This window comes from Erpetoichthys calabaricus, chromosome 2, assembly GCF_900747795.2.
Source record: "Erpetoichthys calabaricus chromosome 2, fErpCal1.3, whole genome shotgun sequence".
NCBI lineage: Eukaryota > Metazoa > Chordata > Cladistia > Polypteriformes > Polypteridae > Erpetoichthys > Erpetoichthys calabaricus.
Window position 1 is genome coordinate 261,185,674 of NC_041395.2, and position 27,873 is coordinate 261,213,546.

Here is a 27,873-nt window from a genome sequence, read left to right on the forward strand (position 1 = left end):
CACACACAAAGTTGTTTACGCACTTCTAAGTGAATATTAACGTTTTTTAAAATCGATATGTTTAAGCCTGCTAACTCATACAGAGATGAACAGCATGGACTTCTTTCAGGTCACGGGGCTCAGTCCACTTTAGCAGACTACAATACAAGTCACAAAGTAGGAGCTACTGGCTACTCACTGGCAACACTGGTAAGCACAGGTAAAAAAAACGTAATGCGTCTAATTATATGTTTCACATATGGCTGGATTTTTTACTCCTCTGGAGGTATCAATGCAAAATCTAATCAAACATAAATCCCATTACAAAAGAAATGATTTTGCAGCATACCTTTTCAAATATGAAAATATTCTAAAGAGTCTAGATTTTTTTATAAACATGTAGTTTTCTAAAGGAAGTTCAAACATTTACACAAGGTTGGCAACGCTGGTCCTACTGTTATGGCATGCTAAATGTTCTCTATAAAAAAATGATATACTCTACATTTGTTAAGTATTAAAAAACAGAGCCGATTTCCAGGTGTATAAAAAGTTATGGAATCTTTCTAATAAATTAAATAATTTTATAAGACACAATATTCACATTTTAAGTGTTTTTACATTTTGGAGAAAATCAGGCCATATCTGCTACCATTTCATGAATGAGCATGTTCTTTTTTTTCCAAATTCCTGATTGTCTGCTATGGTTTCCTGTTTTACTGACACGCCAGATAGCTCAGCTCTGTTGGCTCAGTCGTCTGTTCGCATAGATATTTGTTAAGATTTTTGCTATCAGGATGTAATATATAAGGTAAAGTGAACATTGGTCATTTGTCCTGTTTGGGAACACAGCATGATGAAATGACCATCATGTTTGTTGAGTGGGCATGTGACAGAGCACGTTATCTTGCTAAAAGGGTAGCCTGTGGCCATAAAGAGATGCACATGGTCAGACACAATACTTAAATACACTGTGGTACTGAAATGGCATTCAGTTGGTACAAGAGTGTGCCAAGAAATACCCTACACCGTTACTGCTACCACCAGCCTAAACACAAGAGAAGGTGGATCCATACATTCATGCGGTTTCCGCCAAACTCTGAACCTGTCATCTGCTTGCTGCAGCCAAAGGTAAGATATGTCAGATCAGACAGAATTTTTCCAATCATCAGTGATCTAGATCTGGTGATTATTGGCCTACTGTAACCACCATTATCTTTTGCTGTGGGAGACCATTCTCTTTCAGGTATGAAGAGTCTTACTGAGCATTCCTGCTGTACAGAGCAGCTGTTTGAGTATTGGTTGCTTTTATATTAGCCTTTTCTCAATAACAAGGTGGTTTTGTTTGCTGGATATTTTTTCATTTATTGTAACATTTTCTGTAAACTTTGGAGCCTACAATATGTGAAACGTTTAGAAGGGTAGGACTCTCTGAGATGCTATAATAACCACATCTGTTGCCAACAATCACACCAGAGCCAAATCAACACAAATCTTGCATTTTGACATTCTAATGTATGGTTAAACAGCAACTAAACCTCTTCACCACATCTGCATGCAATTGGGCATTGAGAGCTGCTTGGTGGAACAGGCATACCTAATAAAGCATCTAATGATATATTACAGTTATGAAAACTAACTGTCAGGATTACTAAAAGGTTCAGATCAAATAAAATAGAACAGACACTGCAAGAATATCTTAAAAGCCAGTACAAGTACAACTGGCAACCATTTAATACACATTCAAGATTTCAATCATGTGGAAGTATAGACCCTCAAAGCTGATGTTAGTGATACTGTGAACCAAGGAATACTACCAAGGAGACAGCAAAACAAATGAAAAAGACCAGAATAATTTTCAAAACTGGGGGAACATTTGGAAGATGCAGTTAGATTTAAAGAACAATACATTACTGTAAGTAGGCAAAACTGAATCTCATGCTCTGCCTCTTTCTGTCTGTATGCTGGTTTAATGGACATTTTCTAGATTCTCTCAGGTTGGTCGTTTGCCCTTCCAAATTCTGAGGATAATGGAACAAGCATTTTTACAAATGGATGCCTTTCCTGGTTGCCTGTTACAACATACATAAAGATGCTAACCTTATTTAAAAACCACTTCACAAGAATACAGGCAAAAACCAATATTGACTATAAATACAACATAGTGGACACTGTTGTTCATGAAACAAATTCTGAAACAGATTTAGGTTTTATATTTATACAATATTCATAATATGTAGGCAATGAACAGAAGTAATTAAAAAGGCAAATAAAATATTAAGCAATACTTATATATAAACATGTGTGCGTGTGTGTGTCTGTCCGGCCCGGAAGTGAGAGTCGGGGTAAGGGCTCCACCTCTGAGGAAACATAAAATTTGCTTAGCCAGTAATAACACAAGCGAGGCCAGCCGGTCAGCAAAACAAAACCTCAGAAGAAAGACAAAGTCGCTTAGCCACTAACATTGTTCAAAACGGTATCCCTTTTATTTTTCCTCCCGCCGCTAATATACAAGTGAGGCGAGCGCATCGGCAAAATGAATCCTCCAAGGAGAGAGATGCTCAGACTAGTTCATTTCAATTACCTGACATCTCTACATTTCAGTTTTGTTTCTGACGATTTCAAAAATTTTCTAGGACCCCGGGCTTTCTACAACACGGGCTTACACAGCTAGTATTTTATAAACTGTTGATTATAGATCAATGGATATTATGATGAAGCTATTATGTACTACTAGTGCTGCATTAATTGTAGAGTGTGAAGTTCTAGTCATCACACTACTAAAAACACGTAGCAGCTTCAGAGGCTGTGCAGAGAGGAGCAACGAATTGCACGCCAAGACTAAATGCCTGTCTTTCTCTGATATGCTAAAGGAATTAAACCTCTTTAGCCTTCAGGGAAGAATGCAGTGTGGGGAAACAAGTCAAACGTCTCTAAAATTCTCAAAGGCATTCATCAAAATAATTAATCAGAATGGTTTCATTTAAATGGTGAATCACTTACTCTAGGACATCAGTGGAAATTAAAGGAAGTGCATTTAAGATAGAAGCCAGTAAGCAACTTCAATAGATTGCAGGAATTAAAACACATTATCAAGGCATTTAGGTGCAGTAAAAAACCTTGACATTTTTAACGAGGTAACTGGATGAGAAATTTCAACAACATGTAAGCAAAATGGGCTTAATGTTCTCCTCTTGGCACATTAACATCAATTGAAACGCAAGTTGACAGGATTCTTGAAAAATACAGAAATACAAGGCTGTTTCCATAAGTTTGGAATAGTTTGTACACATGCAAACAAATGCAACACTTATGGGTTCAGGGTCTCAAAATGATTAGGCTAGAAATAAAGCCAGCTGAGCAATGAATTGTGGTGACTGCATAAAAACCTTTAGGATGGCTGTAATCATCGCAGAGTCAATGGAGGCTCTGATTGGAGCTCTCGAAAGACTGAGTGAGGAGTCCCAGTGTCTGGGCTTGCGAGTGTCCTGGATAAAAACCAAGATCCAGGCCTTTAATGACCACTTAAGCACGACCATCTGCAGTGTGTCTGTCTGTGGAGAGACTGTCGACCTTGTCGAGAGGTTTACTTACCTCGGCAGTGACATTCATGTCTCTGGTGACTCTTCCTATGAAGTCAGTAGAAAGATTGGGAGAGCATGGGGGTCATGAGGCCGCTGGAAAGGGCTGATATCTATGCAAAAGGTCCAAGTCTTAGAATCCTGGTACTTCCTGTCTTGCTAAACGGTTGCAAGACATGGATGCTATCCAGGGACCTCAGATGAAGACTAGGACTCCTTTGGTACTGTGTCTCTCCGGAGAATCCTTGGGTACCCCTGGTTTGACTTTATGGCGAATCAGTGATTGCTCATTGAGTCCCAAATGAGGCACATTACCTGCATTGCGAGGGATTGTCGGTTATGGCACTATGGTCATGTGACCAATTCCCTGAGGGTGATCTGGCTCACAGGACCCTTACTGTTGAGGACCCGAGTGGCTGGACCAGGTCAAGGGGACATCCACATAAGAGCTGACTGTGGCAGATAGAGGGTCATTTCTGGAACCCAGAAAATACTGTATACATTCAAAAAGCTTGGCAGAAGCTACGGCCTGGGTGGGAAGGCAATATACAACGGGTAATGAAATGTTAAGAGGTCAATTTTAAGGGAAAATCAAGGAATTTGTAAACCCTAATAAAAATTGACAGTAGAGAATGATTACAAGTGAAATTAGATGTTGTAGATTTTAGATTCAAAACAAAAACTTAGTGTGATTAGCTCTATCTAAAGCTCAAATGTAGCTTTAAAGGAAAACAATTTAAAAATTACACTAAGAGAAGAATCAATGTGAATAAATCGATCTTTATATTAATTGGGTAACAGTAAGTGAGCAGGAAGATTAGAGGTTACTATATACTCATTACTGAGCACAAATTAATTCAATGGTAAGATTTTCAGTCAACAAAACTCCACATATGAAACCACAGAAAATGAATGCCTTTTACAGAAACTGAACGGGGAGCTGGTGGCAAACTAACATCTATTGCTGAATAGGAAAATAAATCTGACAAATACCCTTGAATTTTTATTATTCAGTCATTATTTTAAAATTAAGTGTTTATTTGACTAAATCTGCTTATTGCAAACGTGGAACAAAATGCATCAGAAAACATCTGAATGGAGGCTGTTTATGTGTTTATGTAAACAGAAAACTTAATTGGTAGTGCAGATCTTCTCTGCCAGCAAACGCTGATGAAACAATTTACCAGTATTGACTGATAGCGCAGTCAGCTTTTCTTCCTTTTTCTTTTTGCAGAACACGCTAAGCATTCCCTTTATTTACAATTTCAATTTTTGTTTAAAACTACCATTTCACAATATGGTGATGCAACTAAAGACAAAAAGGAAAAAAAGCAAAACACCCATTTCATGCAGGGTCAAAGGAATGACATTAAGAAAGGAACGAAGCCAAAAAGTCCTGTCATATAACTCCTCTGGAAAAAAAAATTAAAAAGAGTCAGAGTACAGTGACATCACTTTATTACTTTTTTAATGAAATAAATCAGTGCATCACAGTGCATCAGTGCAATATTTAATGAAAAGAGTTTGAATCTCCATTTATGTGACACCTTTACGCTGTTAGAAAATCTAAAATAAATGTTTCATAAATGACAACTCTTGAAAAACACAGAAAAAATCAAGACTGGAAGAAATTTAGTCCCAACAGACATACTTTATTTTTGTGCCAAGAAACTTATTATCTCAAAGCAAATTAGCGTGAATATTCTATGTTTTAGTAAGTTTAGTAATCTGCTCTGGGTTATCTAATGAATAGCCAGTACAACAAACACATCTGAATCTCCCTTTCTTCTCAAGCAAAAAAAAATACTATACTAGAAATTAGCCAGTTAATAATACAAAGGGAATACAAAAAATGGTGAGATGGTTCAGAGTGAATAAGAATGGTCATTAATTACTTTGATTAAAGAAAAGTGGCAGCTAAACTTTCCGTCTACGTGACAGATGTTCCTTCCCCTGGTGTCCCACCTCAGCACTCAAAAGAGAAAGAATATGACACGAAAAGACACTGAGCACGTGTGCCATTATTATGAACAGCAAGCACTTCCATTTATCTGCATGTGGGGAAAACTGATGGCAAGAAGCTCAAAAGGACTGGCTCTTATAAAATGTTGAAATATAGTAGTCTTGTCCTAGACATGACAGTTATGGGCGCATACAGTGAGTCCCTCAGGTCATCCATGGGTGAGCTTAACTTACAAGGGATCCATCACATCTGTAAAAACATACACAAAACATACCAGCCTCTCATAGTTAGCATAGGTTTTCTTCATTTGGATTGACTAATACATTTGTTTGATAATAGTGTAACTGCTTATGGCTCTTTGAGTGTTAATGATGCTTTCTGGTCCTTTCCGTGAATTGCTACTTCACTAAAATAGAAGCTAAAAGTCCACACCACAGCATACTTAAAAAAGAGGAACAGCACAGCAAACCAGTGACAAAGTGGCAATGCTTGTCCCCATAGTGCCTCCCACATCTAGCACTGATGAAGAGCCGTCATATACAGAAAAACAGTTTGAGTTGTTACTCATTGAGGGAATTTTATATCCTCTACTTTTAAGTAATACATGGCATCATTTTTTTGTTTACTATACAAGGCAAGTGAGGACGCCTCCAAATAAGTTAAATAATGCTTATAATGTTTGTAAAATCTATAATGAAGAAGCATTCATTAAGCAGTGGTTCCCCACCTATTATTACGTCGAAAAAACCTATGAGACTATGAAGATCTACACTGAACCAAACCCTGCTCATCAAATGAGTAAAAATGTCTGGAATTCTTTAAGTAGGGGGCACAGTAAGAAAAATGTGTTGAGGGATGTGGGTGATTGAAGACATCTCTCACAGGTAACAGTTGCACTCCTGGTGGATTTTGGATAGTCTAAGTCAGGAGTGGTACATGAAAGGTACCATTCTTGACTGAATGAAATTGTGCTGTTCACAGACTGCAGAAGAAAACATTCCATCTATAGTTCATTACTAGAAAAATCCTAACTGTAAGGTTCCATTCCCAGTGCAATCTCTGAAAACACAAAACAATGTTTTACTATTGTAGAATGGTGCTAAATTACAGCAATGTGCAGATGCCCCCTGTATCACTATAAGGACTTAACAGCAACACTTGTAAAGATCGTAGTTTTTCAAAGTCTGCAAATTATATTATCAGTAGAGAAATCTCTAAAAGTCTTGATCTCAAATGCCATACCATATATTGGATACTGAGTGTTTTACATTGGAGATGTATATAGATAACTTGTAAAGGAGCACCTGACAGTTGTGCTTTTACTTTCAAAGATCCCATGTACTGATACCAGATTGTCAGCAAAAGCAAATTTACACAGTTAGTGTAATTCTTACAACAACCAGTAGATATCTGCAACAAAGTAAAGAAAATAGCTAAGGCGATGTGCAATCGTCTTACAATCTTCTTACAAAACTACATCAGTGACCTCCTCCATCACTATGTGCCTGCCCGCCCACTAAGGTCCTCTGATTCTGGTAATCTTGTTGTGCCCCTCACTAATCTACACTCCATGGGTGACAGGGCCTTCAGCTGTGTAGCGCCCAGACTCTGGAATGACCTACCAAAATTAATCAGGTCAGCTGACTCCATGAATTCTTTTAAAAAACAACTCAAAACTCATCTGTTCAGGAAGGCTTTTAGCTCTACTTGACTTTATTACCCTTCTCTCAGTTTACTTCTCTGTCAAGATGCCAATGTAACCTGTGTGTGTGTGTGCTAGACCATCAATTATGTTGTCTGTTTTTTTTCAGAATTTACTGCCTTAATCTTCTTTATTTATTTATCTGGTTTGTACAATGCTATATACTGTATATTCTGCCGTTCTTTATTATATTCTGTAAGTGCCTTGAGCATGGGAAAGGCGCTATATAAATAAAATGTATTATTATTATTATTATTATTATTACAATGGCTAACCATGCAGGAATGGGTTTGGTGTGATCTACCGTAGTTCTTTTCAAATGTTCAGTGACTTTGCTGTGATACTTTTCTTTCCAAAGTATGAGTGTCTGCTGCACTGTGGTATATTAGGTCTCTGAAGAGATATTTTACTTAGCCAGAGCCTGATCCTACAGTATACTGATGTTAAAACAATAACATTGTGCATCCAGTACACGAAAGAATGTATTTTATATACATAAGACAGGGATGCACTGGAAAAGGTATTTTTGTAGGAAGTTTATTATAATGAGGTGAAGACCAACATGACAAGTATCATTTAACACCTTCCAGAAAGCTAGTGAAACTGAGTGTGAAAATGTAACTAAATGGCTGTGTCATTATACCTCTGGTCTTTATACCTCTGAAGTGTAGAAACATGAATATAAACTTGTGTAAGGCAGTGAAGAAGAAATTTCTGAAGTTACTTACTGTACATGCAGGGCATATTCACTGGGTATACTATAATCTTGGTCAAATAAATCTTAAACTTGTTAATTTCATCAAGATTTCTGTTTTAAGTGATAAGTTTCAATTAGTTAAATAAAGCAACGTGCCAAATGCATAAAAGGACACTTTTTGTTCACATCTATCTTTTAAGACTTTCAGAATTTATTGACAAGAGGTGTAAATAAATGGCAAATGACTCATATTCAATGGCTTATTATTAATTAATAAACTCTATTAGGTGTTCTTTGTTCCCTTACCTTGGATTTATCTACGTTGCCTTCAGAAAAATTCGGACCCCTTCACTGTTTTCAAATTTGTAGCAGCCTTATGCTAAAATTGTTACATTTTAAAATCAATTTTTTCCCAAAATAAAGCAACACTCCAAGCCCTTGAATGACAAAGCAAAAATTGGATTTTAGGAAATTTTGCAAATTAATTAAAAAAACAAAACAAAACTGAACTCTCAGATTGACAGAAGTATTCAGACCATCTGCTATGACACTTGAAATTTGGCTCAGGTACATCCCATTCTTTCAATAATTTTTGAGACTTTTATCTACCTCTGACGTTAGGGATTTGTGCTAACAATCAGAAGGCAGCCGGTTCAAATCCTGTAAATGCGCAATGAGCAAGGCCCTTAACCTGCATTTGATCCATCCTGGGTATGACATTAATCTGCATCCAGCTCTGCAAGCAGGTCCTGAAACATGCAGGGAGAACTCCGGGGTTGATGGGAGGATTGGCACTCCAGCCTCTGTAAAAAAGCATCACACTGTTTTATTCCATTCACACTACTGTAGTCCTGAGGTGTCACCTGTTGCATGGCTGCACTTGAGTCCTAATTAGGGATCCCGAAGTGGTTAGTTGTGTGGTGGGTGCGACAATGTGCTGTATCAGTGCATGCTCCATGCCTCTCTCCATCTACCTTGTTTTGGAGTACACCTACGGTTAATTCAATTGATTGAACATGATTAGTAAACGCTAACTCCTGGCTATATAATGTCTGTTAGGTGGAGTGGTGGCTCTGAGGCTAGGGATCTGCACTGGCAATCGAAAGGTTGCCGGTTTGAATCCTGTAAATGCCAAAAGGGACTCTGCTCTGTTGGGCCCTTGAACAAGGCCCTTAACCTGCAATTGAGTAGTGAGAAAAGCACTATATAAATGCAAAGAATTATTATTATTATTATAACAATGTGTCAGCAAATGTCAAAGCACAAGGTTGAAGTAATTCTAAGCATCACATTTGGAGGAAACCAGGCACCACTCATCACCTGAGCAAAGCCTTTCCAAAGGTGAAGTGTAATGGGTGGCAGCATCACGCTGTGGATTTGTTTTTCAACGGCATGACTGGGAGACTAGGCAGGGTTAAGAGAATCTAAACAGAGCAAAGTCCACAGACATCCTTAATGATAACCTGCCCCAGAGCACTAAGGACCTCAGATTCATCATCAAAGACAACACAGGAGTGGGTTTGGTCAACTCTGTGGATGTTCTTGAATGACCCAGCCAGAGCCCAGACTTGAACCCAAATACGCATCTCTGGAGAAACCAGAAAATAGCTCTCCATCGGCCGACTCAAACTTGAAAGGATCTGCAGAGAAGAATGGCAGAAAATCCCCAAATCTAGACATTCGAAGCTTGTTGCATCAGACCCTAGAAAACTACAGTCCATAACTGCTGCGAAAGGGGCTTCAATGTGCAAGAGTCTGAACACTTGTGTCAATATGATTTATCAAGTTTTTCATTTTTTTTTTAATCTGCAAAAATTTCTAAAATCGTGTTTTCACTTTGTCATTGTGGGGTACTGACTGCGATATGGGAAAAAAACAATTTAAACGATTTTAGCATAAAACTGCCACACAGCAAATTCAAAAAGGTGAAGAGAACTGAATGCTTTAGGACTTGATAAAGACTAGATGATTATTGGTTTCATCTTAAAATGTAAAAATCACACAATTGTTTTATTAACTGTACTTACTTTTTCACATGATTGTAAATCTGCGTTATTAAGCAAGTCTATCTTAATTTCAATTTTGTTACATTCACACAAGCAAAACATCTGCTAGTACTTCCTAAATACACAGTTTACTGCTCATTGCTTGAACCTGTTGGAATGTTTATTTTTCAATAGTAGTCTGGACATCTTTTAAGGTATCTGATGAGCTAAAAACATATTAACCTTTTCACCATATTAGTAGTCTGAATAAAAACTGCACTGCACAGTTGGACATTTCCTGTGTGTTTCAATATTATGTTTTTTGTTTACACTACAGGCCTTTCAGCTATAATATATTTGAAAGTTTCACACTTAAGTAGAAGCCTATGATGCTTCTGTCACAAACAGGCGAAGAGCCCTTGTGTGTAAAGAACAAGCATGTACTGTATGTAGAAAATCACTTTTCAATTGTTGACCGGCAAAAACCTTACTGCATGGTAGTGCTGGCACTCAATGTGCAGTTGGAGTTGTGTAGTGTGTGTAGTCTGTGGTTTTTTTCTATGTTATTGTGGCTTGTCCTTCTTCAGCTCAAAGCTATTAGGTCCTAAACTTGCCGTTTCAATGTAGGAAGTTCCCAGCCAATTGATTTTCCTGGGTGGCAGGTGGTTGCAAGGCTCACACATTTCTTAGTGTTTAAGTCTATATGGCGGTATTTTGTCAGATGATGTCGGTGTTGAGGGTATCACAATGATCTGATGTCAGTTCATCAGACACCAGCACCTCACTATCTTATGGATATTTTTGTGACGTGAAAGGTGCATAAACTTTCATGTTTCGCAAGTCTTCAGCAAAACAGGGACTGATACTATTAGTTATATAAATTAAAATTTATATTTTCATGCCAAAAACGCAAATGGAAGGGAGGGGTAAAGCATGCAATATGTTGCTTAAAAAGTTCAAAAGAATAAGAGAAAGAAAAGCATAATTCTCTTTCTTATTCCTTTACAACAGAATAAAAGCAAATCTCCCTTTCTCAATAATGAAATATTAATCAGTTCATGTTAATGGCTTATGTATTTTACAATTATTATTTATTAATTATTTCTCTGGGTTTGGACTTTCATGATTTTCAGGGAGAAATTCGATTGTGATATTATACCTTCTGTAGCCATCGTCCAGCACAGCTAGTCTGTCTCCAAACACTTTGCATTCGGAAATTTGTAGCCGTTGCTTTTATGTCAGCAGTAGATGCCAGTTGTTCAGCTATTTCAATACGAGTCGTGAACGTTTGCTTACTGTTTTCAAACTGAGCACCAAGTGCTCTAAGTTTATTCTCAAACTTAGATGCATTTTCCTGTAGTTTTTCCTCAATTTTTTTCTAGCATAGCTTTAAAGGTTGCCTCAAAGCAATTACTTAAAACATTTTTCCTGGTCTTTTATATCCTGAAACAGCTTCATGTTTGTCTTGTGTATGTCCTTTATTTCTTTCTTTATATCATTTATATCTTTATTTACATGATTCTTGAGGTCCTTTATGTCTTGAGCGGTGGCCATTGCAGCAATCATTTCCTTCAGCTTGGACAAATCGTTTCGGTCGTCTCCATTCTCCGCTGGTGAAGTAGCAAGCCCAGTTGGAGTCCATGTTGCTGGCTTACTAGGGGTAGTTGACAACGCAGAAGGTAAGGCCAGTTTGAGTTTCAATTAACCTTCTGGAATAGACGTTATCCTGGCCCAACTTGCTTGCAAATTCACTCTCGACTGGAGACGATGCAGCAGCATCAGATCCTGGGAAGTCTGTGCTTTCGCCTATCTTTTCCAGGTCAGTCTCTGGCAGGCTGTACCTTGAGCTTGAACTTGATTGCTGTCTAGGCTTGGATGAAGCTTTAGCTGTCTTTTCTGTTTCTTTCTGAGCCTTTATCTACCACTCATGCTTAAATATGTTTGCATATACTGTAATAGAACCCCCTCGGGTTGAGTAAATACAGGATACCTCAGGATGATAAAAAAAACCTGAAAAAATAACACCACTGCTAACGGAGTTCTGCCTCAGGCGTCCATCTCCTGAAATGGATGAGACCCTATTTATTATTTAACATATGAAACCAGACACATCCATCCATCCATCCATTATCCAACCCACTATATCCTAACTACAGGGTCACGGGGGTCTGCTGGAGCCAATCCCAGCCAACACAGGGCGCAAGGCAGGAAACAAACCCCGGGCAGGGCGCCAGCCCACCACAGAAAGCAGACACATCAAAAAAATATTAACCATGTCCGTCTAGGTAGAAAGTTAACACTTTTCTACATATTTGGCAGATGCATTATAATTGCTGAGAAACACACACATATGGTATATTTATACACTTACACTCATTTACAGTATACACATATATACAGTCATATGAAAAAGTTTGGGAACCTCTCTCAGCCTGCATAATAATTTACTTTCAACAAAAAAGATAACAGTGGTATGTCTTTCATTTCCTAGAAACATCTGAGTACTGGGGTGTTTTCCGAACGAAGATTTTTAGTAAAACAGTATTTAGTTGTATGAAATTAAATCAAATGTGAAAAACTGGCTGTGCAAATATTTGGGTCCCCTTGTAACTTTGCTGATTTGAATGCAAGTAACTACTCAATAATGATTAAGTGCAACACCAAATTGGTTGGATTAGCTCATTAAGCCTTGAACTTCATAGACAGGTGTGTCCAATCATGAGAAAAGGTATTTAAGGTGGTCAATTGCAAGTTGTGCTTCCCTTTGACTCTCCTCTGAAGAGTGACAGCATGGGATCTTCAAAGCAACTCTTAAACGATCTGAAAACAAAGATTGTTCAGTATCATGGCTTAGGGGAAGGCTACAAAAAGCTCTCTCAGAGGTTTAAACTGTCAGTTTCAACTGTAAGGAATGGAATCAGGAAACGGAAGGCCACAGGCACAGTTGCTGTTAAACCCAGGTCTGGCAGGCCAAGAAAAATACAGAAGTGGCATAGGGGCAGGATTGTGAGAATGGTTACAGACAACCCACAGATCACCTCCAAAGACCTGCAAGAACATCTTGCTGCAGATGGTGTATCTGTACATCGTTCTACAATTCAGCGCAATTTGCACAAAGAACATCTGTATGGCAGGGTGATGAGAAAGAAGCCCTTTCTGCACTCACGCCATAAACAGAGTCGCTTGTTGTATGCAAATGCTCATTTAGACAAGCCAGATTCATTTTGGAACAAAGTGCTTTGGACTGATGAGACAAAAATTGAGTTATTTGGTCATAACAAAAAGCGCTTTGCATGGCGGAAGAAGAACACCGCATTCCAAGAAAAACACCTGCTACCTACTGTCAAATTTGGTGGAGGTTGCATCATGCTGTGGGGCTGTGTGGCTTGTTCAAGGACTGGGGCCCTTGTTAAAGTCGAGGGTCGGATAAATTCAACCCAATATCAATATCATTCTTCAGAATTATGTTCAAGCATCAGTCACAAAGTTGAAGTTACGCAGGTGTTGGATACTCTAAGAAGACAATGACCCAAAACACAGTTCGAAATCTACAAAGGCATTCATGCAGAGGGAGAAGTACAATGTTCTGGAATGGCCGTCACACTCCCCCGACTTGAATATCATCAAAAATCTATGGGATGAGTTGAAGCAGGCTGTCCATGCTTAGCAGCCATCAAATTTAACTGAACTAGAGAGATTTTGTATGAAGAATGGTCAAAAATACCTCCATCCAGAATCCAGACACTCATCAGAGGCTATAGGAGGCGTCTAGAGGCTGTTATATTTGCAAAAGGAGGCTCAACTAAGTATTAATGTAATATTTCTGTTGGGGTGCCCAAATTTAGGCACCTGTCTAATTTTGTTATGATGCATATTGCATATTTTCTGTTAATCCAATAAACTTAATGACACTGCTGAAATACTACTGTTTCCATAAGGCATGTCATATATTAAAAGGAAGTTGCTACTTTGAAAGCTCAGCCAATGATAAACAAAAATCTAAAGAATTAAGAAGGGTTCCCAAACCTTTTCATATGACGGCATATACACTAACACAAGGGACACTTTCCTAATGGCTTTTCTTACTAAGAATCATGCCAGAAGTACACAAATTAACCCTAAAATAACTACCAGTGAGGAAAGAATAAAGTGAGAAACATAAAGAACTAAAGTAAGCACAAAACAAAAAGACCTGCTGCCAAGCCAGGCTTACATGCTCCAGTATGGAACCCGATCTACTATCCTCTGGCCCATAAGACTATGCACTATCTTTCACTCTCTCTCTCTGACTCTGCACATACTTCATTCCACCAGTTAAGCCTTTGTCCCAACTCAGGTCTCAGATCTGTACTCAATATGCTTCTGCTGCAGAAAGAACACCATGCTACGTCTAGGGCAATGTTTCCCAAACTCGGTCCTGGGGACCCCCTGTGGCTGCAGGTTTTTGTTCCAACCAGATTCCTAATCAGTGACAACACCTGATAACACTGATCTCATTTAATTAGCTGGTGTGGCGAGCAGCTGGGGGAGGTACCCAGCCGGGACACCTGGAAGGACCGGAAGAGGGATTACGCCTCCTCCGGACCATGAGGGGACAGCGCCCTGGTTGGTATGGGGACCACGGGAACAGAGCATGGAAGCTCAACCCTATAGGGGCCCAGGTCAACACCAGGGGGTGCCCAGATGCCTTAAAGCCCTGGACGTCAGCACTTCTGCCACACCCGGAGGTGCTGGCGGACGAATTACCAGGGACACCCGGAGTGTCTCTGGGTGCTTGTGCGGCACTTCCGCCAAACCAGGAAGTGCCGCAGCAAGCTCATCTGGAGGCACCTGGAGCACCTCTGGGTGAACATAAAAGGGGCCGCCTCCCTCCATTCATCAGCTGGAGTTGGGTGGAAGTGGACAGAGCTCGGAGGAGAGGAGTGGAGGCGGTAAAGAGAGGCATTATTGCGAGAGGCCTGGACTGAGGGTGATTGATGCAGGGGCACTGGGTTGTGCGAAATTGTAAATAGTTGGAGTAATGTACAATAAACGTGTGTGTGGTTTGAAACCATCAGTGTCTGCCTGTCTCTGTCCGGGCTGCTCTCCACACTGGTATTATTTTTCTTTTATTCTACATTCAGAAAAGCACAACAGCATGATTTTTACATTTATAAGACATTTATAAATATTTCTGCTTTTGCTATAGATTTAAATGCTTAACTCTCTTTTGTTGATTTCATTATATTTTGCCCTTTCTCTGTGCAGTTTTTCCCCCTTCGTTGTATCTTAATAATGACAATTTAAAACGAGCAGAACAGACACTCAGGCAAACAACGCTGAATAATCAAAGGCTGCAACTACTTTAGAGTCAGACCCACTAATTAATAAATAATGGATTAATTAAACAATTAGAAGACCAGAAAGGTAGAATGAAAATCAAGATGAAAATACTGTTTAAAAAAAACAAAAACATTATTCCGATATAACTGCTTGGTACATTTTAATTTTTTTTTTTTAGCAAACTTAAGTTTCCTAAATTCTATATTGTTCCATAAATACAGAACTTGGGAAATATCAGTTCACTTAATTAGCCCAGGAGTTCATTTAAAAACAGAAGCTGGTTGGAACAAAAACCTGCAGCCACAGGGGGTCCCCAGGACCAAGTTTGGGAAACACTGATCTAGGGGATACTGGTGGCCCTGTAAACCTCAAGCCAATCACATGTCAAGGACATGCACCCAACAGTGGTCAAGATGTGTTGCCATTAGCCTCTTAGCACTCTGAGTGAGCACTGCATGCCTCCATCCAGACTTCCACTTTCTCTGTGTGGGAGCCCTTGCCAATTTTCCTGCTGAAACATCAAATACAAATGGGGTCCCTAGCAATGCCTATTTCTCTGAACTGGCATGACAATATGCCAGCACTTGCTTTTCTTCATCTTCTGGGACCTAACCCTGTTCTGTGCCAACTTTCCAGGCCTTCAATTTGGAATTGTCATCAATTATTTTGAAAAGTAAACAATCTGGAGTTGCACATCTTGATATCAAAATATAAAGATTATATCAATATTATACGATAAGCAGTTTTTTGCATACTTGCACACTGAGGTCTCTTAAAAATGCAATGATGGGTGTTTAAATTCAACGAAAATGATAAACTTTTCTGAATTGGCACATGAAGCTATAGTATATTGATACTGTTTCAGTCATGGGAAATATTTTCTTCCCCCATCCCCAGAGATGTGGTGCTTTGGCAGATTGATGGTTCCTTATTGTCCCCGTGTGGTCCTTGTGATCTATTGGCACCCTGTAGAGAGGTGTCTTTAGCTCTCCATGACCCTGAACTACGTAGATTAAGCAGGGTGGAGAATGTTGGGTCATGTTGTGTTGTTAGCTGTAGGCAGGCTTGTTTCTGCTATTTTGAACAAAAAGGTTAAGAAATACATAATTATAGACACTGCACTTAAACGTTACACTGTTTATATTTATGGTAACAGACCACTGTTAAACTGTAGAAGCTGTGAAAAATGCAAAGCAATAACTTAATTTATCTTGAAAAAGTCATCATTACACACAAAAACAAATGAACAAACATCTTTTTTTCTTTATCACTGGTCCAGTCACAGAATTCTCTGAACATTTGCGTGTACAGATTAGAGACCAAAAACAACTCCTGCATTTAAAGCTTAAGTGGGAATTAAGAAAAAAAAATACAGAACAAAAAAGGAACACAGTGTTTGTTGCATAATTTAAACAAAAGAGAAGTGTGCAATCTTAAATGAAACAGGCACTGTCACATATCCGCAGCTTACAGTTCCAAACAGCACTCAAACTGCATATCCGTATGTTAGTGGAACACTTCATTACAAGGGTGACTTATTGCCACTATTGAAATATTGTACATTTTTAGTTATTGTCATTATATTTTACTCAGCTATATACACCTGTGTTACAACTCTTTAAACTAAATCTCTCTCAAAATAATGGCCTGGATGGTCTTGTTAGTCCAGAAGAAATCACTCCAAAACATTTTTGATTTGCTCAAAGGAAACTTCAAGTTCTTTTTCAGAGAGAAGGAGTTTTTAACTTACTACTCTGGCATAAAAGCCTTTCTTCTTCAGGCTTTCTATGAAGGTAGAGTCATGGATTGTAACATCAACCATGTTTAAAGAGTCCTGTAGTTCACTGGATGAGATCTTTGCAATTTACCATTTGGTTTGATGTTTGAATAAATTTGATGGGATGCCCATTCTTGGGATGATTGGTAACTATCTGAAGCATGCATTTGCTGCGGTGTTACACGTGTACTCAAATATTTATCGAAGACAACCCAAGTAATGGACACAGATATCAAAGCATATAATTGTTAAACTTTTCAAATGTTCCCAGATTCTTGCATGTTTGGTTAACTGGTGACAGAGAGTGTGTGTAAGTGGGCCCTTCATTAGCCTGGCACCCTATCCTGTGTCAGTTCCTGTTTTGCACCTACTGCTGTTAGGACAGGATGTGTTCCCCTCCCTACCATCCTAAAAGTGATTGCATGGATATAAGAATTCTACATAATATTAGAATTTTAGGTAACACTTTAGTTTAGATGCATCTGTTACTCATTTGCTATTATGTATCAAGACCTTAACATTTCTGTGGAGGTAACCCTTACAAAGCATCAGTAAAGTGTTTATTCATCTCTGTAGTGTGACTAAGATAGTTTAACTGAGACACATATCTCTTGATATTACATAGTTAGCATAAGACCTCTTTCATATTTAAAGGCAATTTGACTTGCCAATATGTCACACTGCACAGAGATGAATAACCTACCTACTGAAGTTTTATAAGTGTTATAAAGAACTAAAGAAGCCTTTGTTAAGGTCTTGTTATGTAAGAGTAATTGAGTAATAAATGCATTTTTGAAGCAAATAAACTAAAGTGTTACTGAATTTTATTGTAGATTTCACTAAAATAATTTTAGAAAGTTTCTAAAAATTAGCAATGCATAGATTTCCAAATGCGTATTTTAGAATGAAAGTCTTAGTTAGTCTTCAGGTTAAAAAAATGATGCTACAAGAGTTCTGACTCTAACAAAACACAATGATTGCATTTGGCCCTTCCACACTGGCTTCCAGTCAGATACTGAATCATTCTCAATGCTCTGCTACTGATTTAGAAAACTGATTTCAAATGCTATTTGCATCATATAACATTTAGACAGTTGGCATCTTCAGATGTTTCCCTCCTTAAAGCTCCAAAACCCTGCTATTCAGCCTACTCTTTTGGACTCTCTACCTCCTTGCAATTTTTGACATTTATATTTAAACTGAAGCCCCACCAGTTCTCTCTGTGCTTTCATTTCAGTTTTCACAGTCTCTACAATTGCCAGACATAGTGCTGTCACTACCTCCATGTATTTTAAACTAGATTGTTCTGCTTGTCTCGAAAGCTCTAACAATAATTTATCAAGGTGTTCTGTTCTGTTACTTTGTACTCTACTTTGTATTTACGACATATATTGTAGATGTATTTAATTTATATAGCTTCGTTTGATGGTTACTGTTTCAAACCTGCCAAGAAAACATTTAAGCTCTTAATGTCATCTTTCATTCCCATTATTTTATTTTATTGCTTTTGTAAAGTGCTGTGCAGTGTATATATATTTCAAAATTATATTGTAACCAACTTTGGTGTTTAAAATGCCATTATTAGTGTTTTATAAAGATGGAGTTATTCTATAAAACACTGCAAAAATATTGCAGTAGGAAACATTACTGATCCTATTGTATATGCATAACTACAAACAAACATACGTCAGGTTTTTTGAAGTGACATAATGCACATCAGTCAGTAAAATGCTTGGCTTGTTAGATCATATCATATGGCATGTCATGAGCATTACAGAAAGGATTTTGTTCTTTGACAGCACAAATGTACAAATTGAAGTGAAACGCCTTAATTTGCTTTCAAAAGCACAAACATATAAGTAAGTTATAGTAAGAATAATTCAAAACCATTTCACAAATTACCATTCCTGTCAAGATACAAAAATATTTTTCATGAAACAGAAAGAATTGCTATAAAATAATCCTTTTAGTTAGCCAATAAAAGGTGTCATTTTACGTGACTTGTCATTACATTCATAATGGCTAACACAGTACAACACCCTAGTACTAAAAAAAAACTAAAGGGCAATTTCTCTTTTTACTTTATTTCATGGAGCCTTTAACTCCTCGTTGACAACAAAGGCTAATACTGTTCCATCCCAAAAGGTGTCCGTTTTCAGAGGGACTGGGCATATTTGCTTTAAAACTGGAAAGCACTTTGTTTTCATCCGAAAGCACAAACAGGCAAATTTCATCTATGAAAAGTCGACTTGTCTGTGCATAGAGAGTTTAATTCAAGGGCGTTTGGCTTCCAAGTGAAATCTCACATTTTTCCTCCAGTATTAACTGAATAATAAGTGATTATTTTCATATGGGCTTCTTGAGCTTTCACTGGGATGGTGTAAGATGGCACTCTCTAATTTTACCCTAATATCATTCCCACGGACGTTCTCTGGATGAAAGAGGTGTTAGATGACAGTTGTAATGAACATTTTACCCCTTCCATTGTGTCATTTATTACACACCAAATCTTCACATTAAATTCTGATCCCTTGTGGCTAGGAGTTAAATTCTCATTATGTACCAAAAGGCAACACTCAATTAAACAGCATTTTGTATGATCTACACCCTCCATTGTTACACTGTTTAAGAGAAATAATGGGAGCACTGACCTAAATTGCGCTTTTTATTATCGATGGAGATGAAGCGTATGCAAGGATTATTGGTGATGTACTTTACTGCCCAGGGGACATCAATCTGCACGCCAGCTTTATAGAAGAGTCCCAGAGCGTAGCGAGAGGAGTAGCTTCCAGCTTCCAGCTTCAGCTTCTGAGTTTCGTCAATTACTGTGAAAACAACATTAAAGGATCAGTATCTTTTTCTGGACTACTTCTGACTGCACACACACTCGAGCACTGTGAGCTCCTACAGACATGGCATGTCACAAAGTCACTCACGCTCACACTAAGATACGACTTCTTTGTATTGTGGGTGAGAAACCTTACAAACAAAACACACATGAGCTTCTTTTGCAAATGAAAAGCCAGATTATAAATAGTTTGCAACACATATGAGATGTCAGACCTAAATTAAGACACATTAAATACAAATTAGATATTCTAGAAATTTGTTAATTAAAATACACATCACAGCATTGTAGCATTCTGAATGAGATGGCCTTTCTTTTCTCATTAAGTACCCATGGAGTCTCTCCTCGTTTTGGTTACATCAGCTAAGAAGCTCTTTTCATTATCATGTTTTTCTTTTTACATCCTCAGCAGGTTTGAGCTGGGTTACATTTACAGATTATTAATACCTAGTTCCAGTCATTCTAATAAAAATCATCGTAATAATATTTTTCACTACTATGTTTCTTCTAATTATGGATACTAAAACACTTTCCAGGGAATCACACAAATTATACAGAAGAAAAATAAAAATCAGGTGGGTACAAATAAGCTGCTATACTGTAATGAGCCTGTAGATGACAAATAAAAAAGTATTTTTTTCCATTTAAGACAACATCTTTATCTAAAGCATTGCACAGTCATTTCCCAAAAAGTATTACATTTAACTGATTACAACTAAGTGAACTCCGTGATGAAAAAATGACAATTATTTTATGTGGCCAGTCCGTTTTAGCAAATGACTCATTAACTTGTTCAGCCAAATCCAGTACCGTATAAATGGAGAACTACTGCTTTTAATATGCCATAAGTAATATTTGGGATTAATCATGAAGAACACTCAGACAATTTTAACCACCATATCAAACTGCTTGCCGACAACGACTGATTTGCTCCCATCTGAAGCTGATAATCAGCTTTCTTTTAATTTCTGGGTTTATACCCTTTCAGACAGATCTAACTAAAAGGCATCGTTGTACAAGCACTGTTTTAATGGATGCAATTGTCTGTGCTCATCTCATTATTTCTGCAGGTTTTTAAATTATTATGGAACGGGGAGACAAGAGCAAATAACATATAAATATCAAACATTATTTCTCATCTGAAACATCTGCTCTTTATGGGTCTCGATAGCTCCACACTGGACATTTTAATGATTTTAAACCTTAGCACTCTGTATACGATTGACTGGGGTTTATCACTACCAAGTAGAGCAAAATTTTCAGTTTAAAGATAAATACGTGCTTTAGGCGAATAAAACAAGCCAACATATTCCCTCGTGTAGTATTAGGGGACTTTTAAAAATACCTAATTTCATCAGACTTTGAAAACACTTTTTTTTTTACTTGTATATCTGGAGCAAAGAATATTATTTTATGTTATTTACCATGGCAAAGGCCATGAGAAACTAATAAGCAAGGAAGAGATAAAACAAATATTTTGATTCAAGCAGAAAAATAAGTATAAGCATTTGTAACAGTGTCTGTGCAGCAGTGCCAGATTTCAGCCCCAGAGTGTTGCATCATTTTATGGTTTCCATGCAATTCAAATGTCTATGCTAATATAACAATTAAATCATTAAACATGGATTTACTAAATTAGGTTTTACAAAAGCATTTGTCACATAATTATTTCAAAAACGTTCTCAATAAAATGTGTGCGACTTGTTGCCTCACAGGGTTTAGAACCTGCTTTTATTCCCGACTGGGATGTCTTCTGTGTATTCTCTCTGTGTTCACACGAGTTTCCTTTTGCGGGTCAAAGATATTTGGTTAGGTTGACCGATGTTTCAAAGCTGGCATGGCATGAGCTAGTGAGTGCATGTACAGTGGATTTTTTTATGTGACCCTGAAAGCTGAAACTGATATTAAAATAGAGAATGTCTCATGTTGAACCTCAACACTGAATCTTTGTCTTGATCTTTGCTTCAATTCTTCGATTTTACTCTTCAAATGGCTTTAAACAGAAAGAGAAATTCTACAAATACAGTAGCAATGTGCTTCTGTCACCAGTAATAAACTTCTATTTTTTATTTTGGTGAAAATTTAGACAATCAGAATTGTGATTTACAGTGCCATTAAAACCATTCTTCATTTCCTCTATGACAGGTATTTTTGTATACAAAATGTTTTCGGATTTCATTCAAAATCTAATAATTAGACAGAGTGCACCTATGTGAAGAAATAGCAGATTTATCTATTTATTCTTTTATTATGTCACTTATTGACTGGATAAAGTTATACAATACCAACTGGCACTGTGTGAAAAAGTAATTGTCACTTTACACTTAATTAATGATTCATTGACTTCCACCAAATGTTTTCTGTAATTAATTATCAGCATTTCACATTGCTGTGGAAAAATGTTATTCCACTCTTCTCTACAGAGCTGCTTTACTTCAGCAACACTGGTAGGTTTTTGAGCATGAACTGGCTAGTTCATGTTATGCCATACATCCCGTCTCTTTTGGTATTATGTCCCCACTTTGACTAGGCCAGTACAAAGGTTTCATTTTTATTCTTTTCAGCCATTTTGATATTGTCTTGCTGTATGACCAAACTATGCTTCAGCTTCAGGTAACCAAACATTCTCAAACAATTTTCTGATATTGAACAAGGTTCTTTCAATTATGGCAAATCATTTAGGTTCTGAAGCAGAAAAACATTTTCATACTATTGCATTACCGTCACCATGTCTGACTGTTGGTATGATGCTGTAACTGGGGTTTGTTGTGTTTGCTTTATGCCAGACACAATGGGACCCATGTCCATGAGAACGTTCCAATGTGGATTCACCTGTGCGTATGTCATTCTCTAAAAATCTTGGGGATTATTGAAGTACTACCTGGCAAATGAGACATGAGCATTTATGTTCTTGCTAGTTAGCAGTGTTTTCTGAATTGCTACTCTCCAACAAAGTCTGTTTGTACTCAGGGCTTTTCTGATTGTAGAGACTTGAAAATTGGCCTTTGTGGAAGGAAGAAGAGCCTGCAATTCTTGGAATCTACTTTAGTATCCCTTGTGACTTCTGGATGATTTTATTCTGTACACCTGAACATATTTTGCCAGGCTAATAAGACTCTTCTCCATTCGGTGATTGTGGCTCTCACTGTGATTTGGTAGCAATCAACTGATTCTAATTATACCTGTAATTGGGCTGATTTAATTAGGATAGGGAACAATTTATTTTTGCCATGCAGAGTCATTTTTGAAATCGTTATGTCCATATTGTACAATAACTGAATTTTTCTTTAAAAAACGTGTTGTTTGTTCAACGCTTATATAATTTTAGAGTTTGGTTGCAGACCTGAATACATTCCCTGTAAAAAAATGTGCAATAAGAGAAAAACTGAGGAGGAAGGTCAAACACCTTTCATGACACCATTAATGCACTGAGATTGGCTTCCTTCCTATCAGAAATATAGGAACACCAGTAACGGCACATTGCACGAATACACTTGACTTGAGCTTTCATAGTTTTCATCCTCTTTCTCTGTACGTTTAGCATTCATTTGTTCAGAGGTTGATGCGCTTGCTGCTTCCTGAGCAGCTTATTTCTTTTCTCCACCCTAGCAGCCCACTTCTTCTCTTCTTTCGTCGGCATCTTTTCACGTTAAAACTGATTAAGTCAGTGTTTCTGTTGCAATTACTTAGTACGTTCTCCTTAATTTTTCACTTAAGCTGGCACTTAAGTCTTCAATCTGCCTCAATAATGATTTATGATATGAAGAGGTAGGGGAAGTGACGATGAAGGTGGTAGGGAATGAAAATGGCTCCCGTATGCATGTGCCGCACGGCCGCCCTACTGCTGAGAGCTGATTCTACAATAAAATAAATTAAAAAGAGGAATGACCTTGGAGGTCAATCATAACCCTGAAAGCAGACAGCAGATGTCACATCGTATATGAGTACCAAATTTCAGGTCAATAGGTCAAACGGTTTGTGAGCTACAGGTGATTTAAAATCCTGGACAGTCAAACAGACAGCCACGGTAGCGTATTATATATGAAGATGAAGATAGTCTCTAAATGTGCTAGATACAAAAAAATAAATAGTCTTTCATTCAGATTGCAAAAAGTCGATTGCTGTAATATATTTACTCCCAGACTGCTGAAATTGTTTTCTATCTATCCTAAAGGTAATTCAAAATGCTTCAACAACAAGAAACCTACTTCCAAAAGTTAAACCCTGCCATTGCATATCACGCAAGTTAACTAGCTCTTAGGATTTTAAAACTCCCCTTCTGCCTATACTTACTACCCTCTAACCTGCTATACTTATTAAAGTTCCTAAATGATCACTGTGAACAAAAGTCACAGGCTCTCTTATAATTCTCACAAAATTACTGCACCTACCCACCTATGTGTAAGCTTTAAGGCATGCAAATCATTTCTTTAGCATGTTGTACAGTAGTTGGAACAGCTGACGTGGCTCTTCATACTGTAATATTGTGCAGTGTCTCAGGCCAAATTATGTGATAACCACCCCAATGCGATTGCCATATACTGTATGTCTGTCTGTCTGTCTGTCTGTCCACATGACACAACTTGGCTCCCAGTGGACTGATATTGTTGACATTTGGCACAATTGTTCTTCAACGAAATTAGTCAGGAAAGTTCAATTATTGTGGAGAAATTTTGAATACAGCACACTCTGTAAAGTTTCCCACTAAAAGGGAAAGGGAGACTTTGTAAACTCTTCTATTTTAAAACAAAGAAACATTCAGCTTCAATTATGGATTAATTTACTGTCTCAAATTCATCTTGGGAGAGGTCACCCTAACTTTTATATTTTGCTCTACAGGTTAGTCAAACACCGGGAGCACTTCTGCTTCTTGAGGTAAGTGAACCATAAAAAATGGTAGTTATCTACAAATTAATGTAAGATTAAAGGAATGATGCAAGCTCTGTAAGCATAGAGTGAACATATATATGTACTCAACATTTACATTACATTACACTAAACTTCACAGATGCATTGACTGCACATCCAAATGAATAAGTACTTCTCTAACATTATAATTTATCATCAAAGCTCCAGACATGCTCTCCCTCTTTGTCCAACCCAGCCAACAATTTTACCTTGCAAACTACACTGATTTTAAATAAGGTACATCTTTGAAAATATTATGTTTAAGAAATCTGAACCAAAATTAGTCATAGACTCTCCACAACCAATAATTAACAATAGGAAATCAACTTATGCCATTTTTATGCCACTTGAACTGGAATCTGCCAAAGAGACTTCTACAAAGTACTAAATGAAGGGCCTGAGCTTAGTAGGAGTAGGAGCAGAGCGACTGTTGGCTGTGCACATCATCTTACAGACTGCTAGGGATCGTGCTGGGACAATGAAGCTGGGCATTGAGCATCTCAGCGGTGATTGGCTGAGGTGGCTGGGATGAAAACTGTTAATTGGATGATCATTCCTACTGGTGTCTAAGCACCGCTGAGAAGACCTAATAGAGGAGGTGGGTGCAGGGGGGGGGGGGGGGGGGGGGGGGGGGATTTGGTGCGGGGGTTGGCAAGAGGGAAAGAGAAGGAGAGAGAGCCACACACATTGGGCTTGCAGAAGAATACAGAACAAGAGAACCCTGTTTTATCTTTGTGGTTTTATGTGTTGGCTGGGATTGGTTCCAGCAGACCCCCGTGACCCTATAATTAGGATATAGCGGGTTAGATAATGGCTGGCGGGCTGGTTTTATTCTTCATTTAATTGATTATTTGGATCTGTTTATTTGATTGATTTTAACTTCTACAAGAGAGCACTGATTTTACAGCTTATTTATTGGATTATTATTAAAGAACTGCACTGCACTTACTGTATGTAACAGACACTGCCTGGTGGAATACAATGCACAATTAACTTTTGTACCTGTCTTGTTGTTTGTGTCCTACTTGTAGTAGTCCTTCTTGATTTCATTACTATTAAGTTCCCTGGAAATGGGTAATGCCAAGGCTGTGAGCACCCGGGGCATCACACTCCTAGTGTTACCATGCATGGTAAATTGCTTAAGGAGGACTTGGATGGCAAGGAAGCCTGGATCTATTAAACCTTTTCATTTCTCTGTTGTCACCAGGCTTGAAGACAGGTAACCCACCTTTAACTTGATTACGTATTGTCATGTCATTGTCATGATTATTTTTGCTGTATACTCAATCAATTTTTTTATGTTAAAAACAATGAATGAAGTAAGGGTCAGCAATGACACATTTACTTATATGTAATTTCTAGAGATCCATCACTGTATCACTTTTAAGGTTAGAAAATTAAAATAGTTTTTTTAAAAGTAAATCCTTTGCATGTAATGACTGCATCAAGCTGGTGAACCACTGACATCATTAAATCTTGATCTGCGGTTTTTAGATGCTGTACTATTTTCACTTGGTATTTGGTGTGGGTGATGGAGGTCATTGATTTCAAATTTAATCTTCTTTTCAATAAGTTAAAAATATGCTTGATTGAATTAAAACTGATTTGGATGGAGTGAGCCTTTCTATGTTTTCAACTGATGATCTTCTTGCTTGTGGTTACTATTGTACTTTGTGTGGGTTTCTTTCTTCATAAAGATGTGCTTCCTAAAGATTATGGAAGCTGGTTTTTGCAAAAAAAAACATACATTTCTAAAGTCAACAAGGGGGCTCCGCCCCCTGCTCGCTTCGCTCGCCTACCCCCGATGTTGGGTAACCCGAAATACATTGATGAATGTATGAGATATATTGGAGTGTAAAGGTGTAGATGACGAACAAAGGAAGTATATTCATTAATACTAATGAATGATCACTAATAGTGGACTCATTACAGAATGCGTTGTCAGCTAATTGGCGGAATTGTTTATCGGCCGTCTGTCGTTCCTTTCTTTGCCGTTTATCTATTCACTCTGCTGTTTGAGAGGCGCGTTGTAGGCGCCTACGTTCATTAATTGTATTCAGGCGGGCTCGCTTCTGTATGTATCTCCGTCAGTTGTGGTCGTTCGTTTTGAACCCGTGCCTGCTTTGCTTCCGCAGTTTCAGACGCGCATTGTAGGCGTCTATGTACATTGTATTTGTCCATGCGGACTCGTTTTTGTAGCTCCGTTAGTCGAGCTGTTTGGTTTTGGAGCCGAGACAGTTTTGCTTCCGCAGTTTCAGACGTGCGTTGTAGGTGCCCACGTCTATTGTTTTTATCCATACGGGCTCGCATCTTTGTGGACCTGTGGGGCCTCCGTAGGTGTGTTAGAAGCGCGTGGACCATGCTGTGTAGTGTGGCCGTTTAGTTCAGAAGCGCGTTGTAGGCGCATGCGCCTTTCGTACTTTCACGCGCCTTCCGTACTATCTTTGTGGACCTCCGTAGCCTCTTCCGTTTGACTCTGGGGTGCAACGCGGAATCCTCTTTTTTGTGTGGCTGTGTCGTTACCTATGGGCGCGTTGCCTCATTTCTTATTTACGTTAGTTGAGCTCCTTCGTTTTTGAGCTGTGACTCCTTCGTTCTCGGTGGATCAGACTTCGCTCACTGTCGGCACCTGTGCACTATGTCTCCTGCGTCCATGGGCATGCCATGTACCTGCGTCCATATCCGGTTTACCATTCTCGGTTAGTAATATGGATCAGAAGTCGAGCAAAAATGACACCGTTTATTGGCTAACTAAGATTACAATATGCAAGCTTTCGAAGCAACTCAGGCCCCTTCTTCAGGCAAGATGTAATCATGTAATGTAATCATTGACTTCTCATTGCATCCATAATGGCTACCTACTATGGAAGTCAATCAGCTAATACTAGGTTATTTTATTAATAAAAATGAGATGGCCATAAATATACAACCCTAGAACTATGCCCATTATCTTTAACAAATGAATGGTAAGGTTTGGATTGTCTACAGTTTGTTTGTTTCTCCACAGTCATCTTTTTCTCCTCTGTCTATTAACACTTTGCTCCAGAACTCCATTGGCTCATCTCAGAAATATGCAGCAAATTCGGTTCTGGCCTTTCTGGTTATGGCTATCTT

The 27,873-nt window shown here is 38.2% G+C and overlaps 1 protein-coding gene across 3 annotated transcripts in view; it reads right to left on the minus strand.

The window, feature by feature from the left end:
* Positions 1 to 27,873, minus strand: part of rnls (renalase, FAD-dependent amine oxidase) — a 207,322-nt gene that overhangs the window by 26,018 nt on the left and 153,431 nt on the right. For all 3 annotated transcript variants that reach the window (XM_028795429.2, XM_028795430.2, XM_051923146.1), the window contains one exon: positions 19,655 to 19,828. In XM_028795429.2, the coding sequence (XP_028651262.1) occupies positions 19,655 to 19,828 (174 nt within the window). The remainder of the gene's footprint in view (positions 1 to 19,654; positions 19,829 to 27,873) is intronic.